Raw genomic sequence first — 13,417 nt, forward strand, 5'->3', positions numbered from 1 at the left:
CAAGCTTATTTAGTTTATTTATTGAAACTAAAAAATAAAAAGAACAAGCAGGTAATAATGTGACTCAAGCAAACAGAGGTACAGATAATACATTTAAAAAGGTCACTTTTTTAATTATAAAACCCAGAAGATGAATAAACGAAGAAACTCTCACACGCACGCACACACCTGTGGAAGCTACACTACTGCACTCCACAGACGAGCAGTTTGTCCAGCCTGCTGCCTGTTGGGAATTATTCATGTTTGGAGAACAGACTGAAGCCCTGTCCCTCAACATCAGCTGGATACATTTCCACAGGTCATCGTCACTGCCGACAACGAGAGGTCGCACGCACCGCTGGGTCATAGCGAAGGATGTCAGTTAGGCTCCAGAGCAGTCATCACAAAGCTTCACGTGTATATCAACATGACGCACAAAAACCTCCAAGCATTCCCAGCGACAAGAAAAGAAACCCTATAAAAGTCCTGTCCACCTCCACAGAAGAACACAGTGACGGAACAAAAACCCTGCTTTTATATCTAGGACTTCTTTCAAGCATTATAAAGTATGAGCTCTATGTACATGATTCAAAGCATGAAGTCTATGATTCAGCACTGCAGAATAGAATTCAAATAACACTGTGTCTTTATCTGGTGATTCACCCAAGTAGCACAAATGAATCTCTGGTGTTGTTGGCCCTGTGATTCTGAGAACAACTTAATAAAGGTAAGTTTTCTCCAACAGACACAAAAAGACTTATTCGTACTACACGAAGCTCTAAACCATCCTCAGATTTCATCAGCGTGCACAGTTACAGTTGGAAGGGGGGTTTGGACTCCTGTGCAACACCGCAAACTACAAACACCAAGAAGCAAATGGGATCATTGGGTCATTGGACTGGACAGAATATAACCATTAATATACATGATAATCCAAAGAGGAAGGGAGATTTGTTTCACTTCAAACTTCTCCTGCTTAAATTAAGGTTGAGCTACTACACAGTGAGCACCCTGAGCTCTGTGCACATCGTTTCAGATGTTATAAGCTCGATTTAGCCATTTCTCTGCTCTTTGGTGAGACAGAGTACTCTTCATGATGCAATCACTGCATTTCCTCACACCAACTCCTCCAGCTGCTTTTAAGGCTGGAAGATGTTGCTGGAGGGGGAACCATCTGCAGGCCACAGGACCGGGGGGAGAATAATTAGCCAATAATTATTCACTGACATACGGAGAAGCAACAATGCCTGATCAACACCTTGTGAAGCTGAACATGAAAAAAAAAAAAATATTGAAAGCTGCAAAATGCAAGCTGGGACTGCATGACTGGTGTTAAAAAGTGAAATCAGCTCAGTCTCCAAATAAACTATTGGTTGCATCTTGTAGCTTTAACTCCTGCTAAACAGAGGTGCAAAGCTTTGTGCCGCGTTAAGCAGAGTATTCAGTCAGATAACCGGTTCTCCATTTTGTCTCCGATTTAAAAATAACTGAATAGATAGGAGAGAAGAAGAAGAAAAGCTGTGAGGAGCTCAGACATCTAGCATTGTGTCGGAACACTAAGATGACGCGAAGAGAGGGAGGGAAAAAGTAAAAAAGAGAGGAAAAACAAAAAAGACCCAGGTGTGAGAAGGACAGTATCTGAAAACATCTCCCTCCCCTTTTTTGCAAAAGCACGGGGAGACGGGTCATCATCGTCATCACTGCCGAACCTCCACATAGTTGGCTGGGAAAAGGCCGTAAGCACCTCTGCACACGCCTCGCCACCAGCCCTCGTCGATCATCTCAATGTTGGTGATTATGTCGTCGGGGTCAAACGAAATTTCATCGTCGCCCGCTGAAATGGGAAGACATTCATGAAGAAGGAGCTCTAAATGTCTCAAGAGCTTACTGTTGATATGATAATGGTCAAAAACAAAAAAAACTGATCCTCTAAATAATTTCATCCAGGATCTAAAGTGCACTTTGATTCTTCTATAAAGGACATACACATATATACATAAACTCTACCTGCTTGATAGTCATATAGGGCCACAGCTGTCACCCCAAGGTCCTCCCCGTAGTCGTACTGCTGCGTGTCTGCAATTGAACAGTAGTTTAAATAAAAGCTTACAGAGCAATCAGGTGGTTCTACACTACAAGGAACTCTAACCTACAGATTAACAAAGACATGACGGTGCTATAAGTGTTGTTTTTTCAACTAATTCCTTATTCACACAAATCTTTCTGTTTAATACTGTTTTAAAACAAAGTGTCATTTTCTACCTTTAGACAATAAAATAAAACAAAAAAACAATTACATAGCAAACAGCAGTTTGTCAGATGAAATGTAAGTAAAAGAATCATGAGTGTAACAGGTTTTAGTCCCTTCTTGGCTCCTGTGTCCAAAGTAGAAAGCTACACTGCATTAATGCCGTCCTGTAATGCAGTGTAAGCATTCCTGTGTGAATGCCAGAGGGGAAAAGCCACCAATAACACAACAATAATAATAATAATTAAAATAAATAAAATAAAGAGCTTCACCTTCTGCTGCAGACTCCTTGGGGTTCTGGTACAGATCATCGTGCGGTGTGTAGTGGCTCTGTGGCTCTGCCTCATACAGCTGCCCTCCATTCTCAGCGGTGTCGTAGGCCTCCTCCTCCTCCTCCGTGTTCTAACACAGTAAACACAGCATGTTAAAGACTGCAGCACTCATGTTAGAGAGAGCGCGCTGATTTGGAGAGCTAGCTTATACTATTGCCAAACTATACTGTAATAGTATTAGTAAGGTTTACCAGACACAGTAGCGTCTGAAACAACTCCAGTCCCAACAAGTTACAGTTTCTCCTGATCAAATTAGGTTTTTATATGTTAAAAAAACAAGACCTGAAGACAATGTTTTAAAGTTTGGTGTCATGTATACTACATACATGCATCCAAGCTTTTCCTGGATAATAACACGATGATGATGATGATGATGATAACAATAATAATCCACTGTTGGTCTAAAACACAGCGGTGCCACAAAGAGTGATGCAAAAGTGTCTGTGTGTTGATGGGCGATCGTGGCTCATGAGTTGGGAGTTCGCCTTGTAATCGGAAGGTTGCCAGTTCGAGCTTGGACAGTCTCGGTCGTTGTGTCCTTGGGCGAGACACTTCACACGTTGCCTACTGGTGGTGGTCAGAGGGCCCAGTGATGCCAGGGTCCTCTGTCAGTGCGCCCCAGGGTGGCTGTGGCTACAATGTAGCTGCCATCACCAGTCTGTGTGTGTGAATGTGTGGATGACTGGATGCTTTGGGGTCCTTAGGGACTAGTAAAGCACTATACAAATCCAGGCCATTTATGTGCTGAGTTCTCTTCCTGGGAAACAGTCTTTGTATAAAAACTTTGCAATCGCAATCAAGTCCTGTAAAAAACATTCTTTGCGTCATGGGCAGCGTCACAGTGAGCTTTAGGCCTAAACCTAAGCATTCAAAAATCACTACGACTCACCCCGTGGCTTCTACCTGGTTGAACCGCTGGAGTCGGGCTTGGGGTCGGACTGGGACTTGCAGCAGGGACAGGAGACGGGGCTTTGGCAGTCTCTTCAATTTGGCGGCGCGCTGCCTCCTGCTCTTGCTGCTCCTTGGCCTGACGACGCAGCCGCTCCTCCTCAGCCCTCTTTCTGTCCTCCTCCTCTTTCTGCTTGGCGATGTTCTCAAAGCGGGCCTTGATGCTTCCTGTGCTGCTGGCACCTGATGAGAACGATTGGGAACGGGGAGGAAACAAAGTGACGTCGACTACCTAGTTTCCTCAAGTTGTGACTAACAGACGGCTGATGATGAACGATGCTCACCGGCCTCCACAGGTTTGGTTTTCTGGTAAGCTGGAGTCAGCTTCTCCACATCCTCGAATGTGCTCGCGCTCTGCTCAATGTGAGACGTAACATGTAAGACAAGGCCCTCTACAGAAAAGTACACACAAACACGGAGTCCTTACCTTATCCATGCGATCATTCTGGACACCAAACTTCCCTCCAAAGCCTTTAGAATAATCTGGCAACAAAGAGGAGAAAAAGTGAATGTTACTTTGTGTCTAAGGACTCAACCACAATGTGCATCACCAGAGCCTGTGCTCCAGAGGAGAGCTGAAACGCACTCTCTGGTCCGAGTTCAGCTGAAGCACACTGTAGGTTGACTGGGCCGACTGAAGATGTGCAAGAATCAAAGAAGCAGGAGGAAAACGAAACGGGCTGACAGGAGAATGCTGACACAAGGAAACATTTGTTCATGCGGCCAACTCAGCTTAATCTCTGCAATGAAGAAGAGCTGTGTCCGTGCAACAATAGCAGGAAGCCTTCGTTTTAAAGAATAAATCAGAAATATGCAGTGTGGTCATACAGAATCATGCACAAAATATATGCATAAGCAAAACAAACAGCATCACGGCAGTGCCACAAACAGCCAGGGGTGGTGAACAGGGAAGGCCGAGGCGATATGATAGCTGCTTTCAAGTTATTCACGGGAACTGCCCCCTAATTGGCCCTTTGGACATTTTGTTTGCTGCGTTTATGGTTTCACTGCCTTTTACGTGGAATTTGCTGATATGATTGACAGAAGCAGTCTGCTGTTCGTCCCCCTGACAGACATCCTCGTAGGGTCGTTCCTGCAGCTGGATAAAAGATCCAGGCTGCAAACCACACAGTAGGGCTGGGCCATATCATACCGTCCATGGTAATACCGGTATAATATTGGGCAACGATAAGAAAATGAGATATCGCAATAGAATATGGGTAAACACGCATGCGCAGTGCCTTTGTTTTAATACGCACATGGTGGAAAAAGCATTTCGGCGACGGAGAACGAGGAGGGTGAAAGCAGATTGTAGAATGAAATGGATGAACCAGAACTGGTTTGTAAAATGCTGCAGCTTCAGTGGTGTGGAACTGGTTTAGCTTTCGTCCGTCAGATACACAACAAAGCACTATTTATGGTAGAGCATGCTAGCGGGCCGTCGTTATTACCGTGTTGTTTGGAAAATACGGCGCACTTAAAATCAATCCTTTGATTTTTCTGAAAGTAGACAGAGCCCCTTATAATCCCGTGTGCCTTATGTATGAACTCTGGTTGTGTTACTGACCTCGAAACGGTTTTATGTGCACGGCGCTCGAAAATCTGTCAAATTTTTTAGTACGACTTTGCTGAGCTACGAAGCCGCACCGCTCGATGGATTGTCGGAGCATTACGGCTATCGTAGGCGGAGTGATACGTACTGCACCTCAACATGATATCACCGTATTGTGTGTGTATAACCTCTTTTTAAGTTTTGTGGATGTTATACATGGTTATGCTGAGGATATGTCGGCCAGTTTCCACTGGAAATGCCTTTTGGTTAAACTGTCAGCGAGGAATTTGCACTGTTACATTTTTATATAACTTTAATGGACATAAAAAACAGCTGCTTGTTTAAGTGAAAATACATTGATGGGGTTTTTTGCACTAATAAAGTTGTGGAGTTGTAAAGTATTTTGTCTAGTGTCAGTTATATCGTCAGTTATATCGTTATTGCAAATTTTCAAATGTATATCGTGATAAATATTTTTGGTCATATCGCCCTGCTCTAGCACACAGCCTACTGGGAAACTACTGTCTGTATTCATAATGCTGAATTATTAATGTGTCACACTGGGTTATAGATATACTTACTGCATAAATTGAATTTATAAATGCCAAAAATAAGCGCACTACATTTTCTGTATAAACCAGCATCTATGACAGCGTATCGTCCATGTAGTGACTGATATCACTTCATCCAAAGTGAAGGCAGTTTGCAGCTGGTAGCAGAAGCTCAAACAAACTGTCATTCAAGTGCTTTCCTGTTATGTAAAAATAAAAATAAATAAAATAAATAATAATAATAATAATAATAATAATAATAATAATAATAATAATAATAATAATAGGCCGGGGGCACCTGAGCAGTGCAGACTTGATGGAAAGGATTCATATTGTGAAAACTCTTTGGCCGTCTAATGGAGAGGATCCAGGCAGGCGACCAGCAGCACCACTAAGACCTGAGGCCTGTACTACAAAGTTCAACATACTCAGTATATGCATATATTATCAGGCTACAGCCACCCCAACATCAGCGATGAGGCTTAGCCGCCACATAGAGGCGGTTCTCAACTTGAGTCAAGTAGTTTGAGACTCACTGTTTTCTAATGCCTCACTACAAAGAGCATTCACACACAAAGGTCTGAAGACACTGGAGGATTGGATATGAATTTACAGTTGTGTTTTCTGCTCAACTGACAGGCTTTGTTGTTAAATTGTTGGTATGCTTTCTAATGCAAGACTAGTTGGTGCTAAAAAACAAAAACAACTTTATTAGGTACACCTGTTCATATCGAATCAGCCAATCACACACTAAATGCTTTAAGACATGTAGACAAGCTAGAGTCCTAACAGAGCATCGCAATGGGGAAGACTATTTACATGACTTTGAACGTGGTTCAAATGTGCCTGCCTGGCACCAGCATGGCTTTTTGGTGCTCAAATATTTCAGAAACTGCTCATTAGGGCTGGGCCATATCATACCGTTCACGGTAATACCGGTATAATGTTGGACAACGATAACAAAATGAGATATCGCGATAGAATATGGGTAAAACGCGCATGCACAGTGCCTTTGTTTTCATACGCACATGGCGTAAAGTATTTTGTCTAGTGTCAATTACATCGTTATCGCAAATTTTCAAATGTATATCATGATAAATATTTTTGGTCTTATCGCCCTGCTCTACTGCTCATCTCCTGGGATTTCCCTGTACATCCATCTCGAGAGTTTAGAGATGTGGTCCAAAAACAAAATGAAAAAAAAAAAAGTCCACTGAGCAGCAGTTCTGGGCAGAAATACTTTGAGGCCAGAGGAATGCATCATGGCGTGTATCAACAGTTCAGGGTGCTGTTAGAGTGAGGTCACAAGACTCCAATGGAGCAACTATTATCAGGAGATTCACGTAAAGGGCAGCTGGCAAATCTGACAATCGAAGCAATTCTGAAGGTAAAGCGCTTTATAAGAACCATTTACAAGAGGCCCCAACTGATTCTGGCAAGATGTGTCTAATAAACCAGCTGGTGACCGGCAGACTCACTTTAAGTGATTGTTAGTCCTAGGCGCCACTTTGGGATCACTATATCAAGGAGATCAGATAAAATTGAAAGTAAATCACTTTGCAGAACAGGCCTCTGGGGCTGGTGTGCCGGTGCCCGTTCACGGCTGTCTTGAACGCGTAACACTGCATCTTCTCACTCACCTGCACTACTGCCTACATTTGTTTGTTATAACAGTCTGATAGATTCCTCTGCCCCTCCAAGGCCTTACAATAGGATTGATGACAGTAAACTAAAAGTCTCAGTCAGTGCTGCACAGGTGGGCGTGTCACTGTGGGAGTGGGAGGGGCTTCTGTCAGAGCCAGCCAAAGAAGCTAAGAGGGAGGACTTTTCATAGGAAGGGAAGGATCAGGAGGAGCTTTGTAAAAGGGAGGGTGGGGTTGGGTGACGTGCTCAGGAAAGTATCTGTGCCTTTTTGGGACTCGTGCTTGGCCAGGTTCTCCTTGTGCTCATAGCCCAGGGCACACTGGTCCTGCCTCTCCACCTCTACCCCATACTTCCCTCCAAACCCACGCTTATAGTCTGCAACACAATATATACACATATACGGACAGACAAACATCACACACATATTACAAAATACACACCGAATACATGTAAAAGACACACATATAGCGACAATGATGCACCCACCAGGCTGCGTGCTAACAGAACGACAAAGAAAAGGCCTTCGTGTTCTTGCCCGTTCACTCAGCACTCAATGTTCGGATTCACTGCGAATGGTTTTTACAACTATGAAGAGGCTTTTCCTCTTCAGCTGGTCTGCTCCCTCGTTACCTTCGTCTTCAGTAATGTCTCCTCTGCACATTAATATTTCCTCAGTTTTAGGAGAAAGGAATATTTGTGAACTGAAATGACTTTGAAAACTGAGTAACATGACGTCTGCTACCAAAAGCTGCAGAAATGGTAAAAGCACCTCGACAAATTTGTAGCCAGGGATTATTAAGGATATGAAAACTATAGTTTAAGATAGGAACCGTGTATGATGATCCATCCAAGTAACAGATGGGAAGAGAATAAGCGAGAAGTGGAAGGAGATGATGGAAGGAGGAAGATGTTTAGAAGGACAAAGGAAGGTGGAAGAGGAAAGGATAAAAATGAAGGAGGAAAGGAACAAAGAGTAGGAGGAAGAGAAGGAAAGAAGTAGTTAATAAGAGAAAGGAGGAGTAAAGGAGAATAAGAACCAGGACACAAGAAGGAAGGAAGGAAGAGAAGAAAGAATCGAATGAAGGTTAGGGTGAGGAGGTAAAGGAGGAATAGGCCCCACAGAAACAGAACACAGCATGTGATTGATTGGAATCTTTCAGTTTAGGATAAGGACCCACTTCCCATCAAAGAAATGAAAGTATGAGAGCAGACATAAGAGTAATGTTTGAACTGCTCCCATTCATTTGCTGCATGAACATCTGATTGACAGGCCAACTTCTCTGACCATCTAGAAGTGGCTCTGCATAGAACTCACTGTGTGAATGCCTTTTAGTTTAGATTCATTTACATGCTTGTAATGTCCTGAACACAGCATCAGCTTAAGACCTGACATGCAAATATAAATCTGAGCTGTGGGTTTCGTTTCCGCTTTCTGAGCCATTTTTGCATGCTAGTTGAGGAAGTTGGCAACTTTTTAAACACCGCACTGGAGCCACAACAAAACCACATCTGAGATCGAGTACACGGCCGAGGAGGAGGTTTGGTTTCACGGTTGATTTGTGCCAAACTCAAACTTGTAAAGGTGGCCATTTTAATAAACCCTTAATTATTTCATATCGGCAGTGCATCCGTGCGAGTGTCACGCTCAAACACAGAAACCAACTCGGCACCAGTACCTTTCTGGGACTCGTGGAGCTGCAGTTTCTCCTGGTGGTCCCATCCCAGAGCCGATTTGTCCTGTCTGTCAGTCTGCACACCGAATTTGCCCCCAAAGCCCTTCACGTAGTCTGCAGGGAAACATGACACACAGACGCAGGTGTCTAAGATAAAATGTTTAATGACAATCTTGTAATGCTACTTTTAAAAAAACAACACTGCACCATTTACAAGCTACAGCAGAGAAAGTGCTTTAGTCACTTCTATCAGTGTGACACTAGTTTTTTTGTTTGACAAACTTTATATTTAAACATTATTTAACGTTTACTCATTCAATCCTAACAGCGGAGGCAGCTGCATGTTGCACATCATTCGTTCCAAACAGGAATTACAGTGAGCGGTATTAAACTCTGTCTGCTGCCCACCTATTCCAACAATGATGCTTTAAAACGCCTGACTGATTTATACCCAAACGTAGGTTACAAACACAGTCGGGGCATTGTGGAGGTCGTTTATGCATTTGATACGAGTCTTATCTGCTGTTGGCCAATGAGGCGTGACAAGCAAGCAGCTACACACAGCTGCTGTGCTGAAACTGCAAAATTACAGACAAGTCAGGACAGACATGAGGGTGTGACCTACTGAGACCCTCTGGACACAAAGCTGCTAATAACACATCAGCAGCGCGAGTTTAACAGCACGAGCTGAAAGCAAACAAAAGCTGTTTACTCTGTCGCTCGTTCTTTCACGGTAACAAGGAATCTAAGCAGTGAAAACAAGGTCACTGCACACAACAACAACTAGTATGTGATTTTTTTATAATAACAAAACTCATCCTATTATTACACCCTTCAAACTTCAGTCACAAATTATATAATAAATAATTAAAATCAGAGACAGTAACTCCCCTGTGTGAAGAATCAGCTCTGCATAGATGTCACCATCTGTGCGTCACATGCTCCACCGTTCTGACCCCAAAATTCAAATTAATGACTTTTTTTTTCAGCCAAAATTACAAAACAAGTTTGAGGCCTGTGTGACTGTTGGGTTAAACGTTTGTTTGTAATCTGACCAACACCACTTGTGTCAATAAAATAATCTGCCATCAATTTGTTTGCACGCACTTCAACCGTGATCAAAATAAGAGCGTCTTTTTTTTTTTTTTAAGAAAATAAAATGTTCACAGCGAGTGCCGACTGCTGTTACCTTTCTGGGATTCGTGCCTCTCTGTTTTGCCTTGATACTCGAAGCCCACGGCACTCTTGTCCACCTTGTCCATCTCAACGCCAAACTTGCCTCCAAAGCCCTTGGCATAATCTGCCAAAGGCCCAGGGGAGAGGAGAAAACAAAGTTCAAAACAGAAAAACTAATTTTGCTTATGCATCAAGTACGTTTAGTTTATTCAACGTATGATGTTGTCTTCTGTGTCAAGTGGAAATGTGCTTATTGAGAATGTAGACAAAAAACAAAACCCCCCTACAGATGCTGACTACCTGATGGATGTTAAGGTGTTAAACAAAAACAGCAGTCCAAATTGAAACAGCCTCCCAGCCCCAAAAAATAAAAAAAATAAACTGGAGCCATGGAATGAAAACATCGTATGTACAAAACACCATGTAAGATAACTTATAGTCTTTAATTAGAATGCATTTTGATCCAGGGCAAAAAAACAAAACAAACATGCAGCTCAAAGCAGTTAAGTTATTGTTGTGCAATCTCAAATAAGCAGGCTGAGGAATGATGGAATGAAGAAATGCAAAAACAAACATGATCTGCCAGGACCTGCAGGCTGCTGCGCAATTACAGCTCTAGTGTCTGTCTGTCTGTCTGTCTTCACTTTTGCCATCTTTCTGCAGATTAATGAGAATGCCATACGGCAGGAAACCTCGACAAACCTTTCTGGGACTCGTGTTTCTCGGTTTTGCCTTGGTAATCGAAGCCCACGGCACTCTGGTCGACTCGATCAGCCTGCACTCCGTATCGCCCCCCAAACCCTGTGGTGTAGTCTACATAGCAGAGCAAGGAGGAGGGAAGGGGCAAGGTTCAGAGATCAGGGTGAAGCAGTATGGGAGCAGTGATCGTGGAGCAGCCCAATTCCAAACTCCCTATTGACACTTCCGGGTGCTAGCCTCTGGGTCATTCCATTCAAAAAATAAAAACTTTATAAAACTTTAAATTTGGAAAAGTTTCCACTTGATCTCTGCAGAATCAGCTGAGATATTGACTTTAACAATAACTTGAGTCTATTTAATGAAACAGTCATATTACAGACTTCAAGTACATGGGAAGGTGGGCTGAAATTTGGCACCTTTGAATTTGAATATAAAAAAATAAAATATTAGAAACAAAAACAAGATTTTGGCTTCAGAGAGAGAGTTGGTGTAGAATTGATTTAGTTGCTTTTTAAAAAATAAATAAATTTAAGCAGAGCTTGAATATGCTCTGCTCATTAGTGCTGAACCCTTCGCGTAGATCGCTCCTGCATGCTGAAATGCATTCATTGAATCTACTCAAGTTATTTTGCAAAAATCAGACCAATTCTGACAAGCTCAGGTGGCTAAACACTGACATTTCATGGGATGACTCAACAGCTAAGACAGAATCACAACAGTAAAGACAAACTAACAAGATTATCATGCAATCATATCATGCTTTTTTAATTACTCATTGAGGGCCATGTACATCTTATGTACACCTACTGTAGCAACAAGGGACAGCAATAAGGAAGCATTGGAATTGGGCAGATATTCAGGACTGTGGTTCAAAGCACTGTTGAGGGAATGAGAGCAACAAAGGTTGACAGCCTGGGTAAGCAGCCTCAGCACTGAGAGCCACGAAGCCTTCCTGAGTAGCAGGATCACTGCAGTCTGTAACTGTAGTTTGTTTTGACTCTATCCCAGCACACTGGGTCTAACAAAAACGCCATTATTATGTCTCAAATTCTAGCTTTAACCTGATTTTTTCTTTTTTATCCATCTAATCTATTACTAATGTGTCCACTGAGTAAAGCCTTAGTTCCATGTCCAGGACACTTTTGCATATCTAAAGAAGTCAAAACCAGCAGTTTTGCAAAGACATAACAAATAAGGACATCACCTTTCTGTGACGCGTGCTTCTCCGTCTTTCCAGCATACTCAAACCCAACAGCTGACTGGAAGGAGACAGGAAGAAGCAAAGCAGTTATTCTACTGATTTAAAAGGTTTGCATTCGTAGCGTGCAATGTTGTCGAAGTTGTGTAAATGACATGCAAATAAGGCTGCCATGGCTGATTAAACTCAAATCTTCGTTTTTGTCATTTATGGAGAAGGTTTTGTGACACAGCATGCTTCCTTCTGAAACCTTAGGTCTGTAGTTTTACTTCCAGCCAAATGTGCATGAACACTGCTGTGCAGTAGAGCAATTACTCTTGATGTGGAGGAGATACGTTCTTTAGCAAACTTAAAAACAAAACATGACACATACAATACAATGCATCATTTCATTTTTGTAAAAAGAAGGTGTTGGGGGGGCGGGGCTTCATTTTACACAGCAGGAACATTACTAATAAAAAGTGTCTAAGAAAGTGTTGTGCTACTGTTCGAATGAGGTCAGCAACAGGAAATACCTGGTCAACACGGTCAGCCTGCACTCCAAACTTCCCCCCAAAGCCCTTAGAGGTGTCAACCTGGGAGCAGTGCTTGGACAGTTTGCTCTGGTAGTCGTGTCCAACAGCAGACTGTCAAGGTACAAAGACGCAAACGTAAATGCATGTAGATATTTAAAATGCTGCATAAAGCAGAAGACTGACAACGCTAATGAAAGATGGCAAAAAACATGAAAATAGAAGGAAAACTAGGCACAGCCAGCAGGAGGTGTATCGACTGTGGAACACTAACTACTGACTTAGCGCGCACACACGCACGCAGACACACACCTGCAAAAGCACGTAGCAAGCTGGCTGGTTTCAGCTACATGAAAAACCACAACTACAGGAACTACTAGTTTCAACCCTCCAAACAAAGAAACAAAATAAAACATTAACACTGTAGTACAGCTGTGCACACAAACAATGTGTTACACTTATTTTAACAAATCAGTCAGACTACTAGGAAATTGTTTCCATATTTTCATTGACTGTAACTACACGTGGTTGTCATCTTTTCATCAAATTCTACAATTTTGTCAAGTTGGAGTTGTAAAGTGAAAAAGCTCTGCAGCCTCAGACTACAGCACACTCCCTCACCTTGCCAGACGTGCTTATATTAGAATTGGTCTGTGGCGAGCATCAACCCTTAAACCCTTAACAACAATAATAATCTTTGGATGTCATGTGAAAGCAGACAGACCTGTTATGCAACAGGTAGGGTCATTCCCTGCAGTAGAATTTGCCATCTTTGTTTTCCATTTATGCACAATTTTAAGCAAGACCTATTAGAATTTGCAGTTGGGGAACACTGATCCCTACTCTTTACAATGAAAAGCAATTTCAAATGTCTTCAATGATTCACAGACAGACAAGTTCCTACA

General features: G+C 42.5%; 1 protein-coding gene across 3 annotated transcripts in view; it reads right to left on the minus strand.

Moving 5' to 3' along the window:
* Positions 1–13,417, minus strand: part of cttn (cortactin) — a 16,318-nt gene continuing 2,901 nt past the window's right edge. The window contains exons 5-16 of one of the 3 annotated variants that reach the window (XM_085462431.1): positions 12,516–12,626; positions 12,007–12,061; positions 10,806–10,916; positions 10,117–10,227; positions 8,931–9,041; positions 7,519–7,629; positions 3,935–3,990; positions 3,792–3,861; positions 3,449–3,690; positions 2,500–2,629; positions 1,987–2,055; positions 1–1,813 (exon numbers count right to left, since the gene is read on the minus strand). In XM_085462431.1, the coding sequence (XP_085318557.1) occupies positions 1,677–1,813; positions 1,987–2,055; positions 2,500–2,629; positions 3,449–3,690; positions 3,792–3,861; positions 3,935–3,990; positions 7,519–7,629; positions 8,931–9,041; positions 10,117–10,227; positions 10,806–10,916; positions 12,007–12,061; positions 12,516–12,626 (1,314 nt within the window). In that variant the 3' untranslated portion in view covers positions 1–1,676. Of the gene's footprint in view, positions 1,814–1,903; positions 2,056–2,499; positions 2,630–3,448; positions 3,691–3,791; positions 3,862–3,934; positions 3,991–7,518; positions 7,630–8,930; positions 9,042–10,116; positions 10,228–10,805; positions 10,917–12,006; positions 12,062–12,515; positions 12,627–13,417 lie in introns of those variants that run through there. The other 2 variants (XM_085462425.1, XM_085462416.1) reach the window with 2 other exon arrangements.

This window comes from Copadichromis virginalis, linkage group LG1, assembly GCF_057382275.1.
Source record: "Copadichromis virginalis isolate Kocher_CV1m ecotype Utaka linkage group LG1, C_Virginalis_male_GT1.1, whole genome shotgun sequence".
NCBI classification, from domain to species: Eukaryota; Metazoa; Chordata; class Actinopteri; order Cichliformes; family Cichlidae; genus Copadichromis; species Copadichromis virginalis.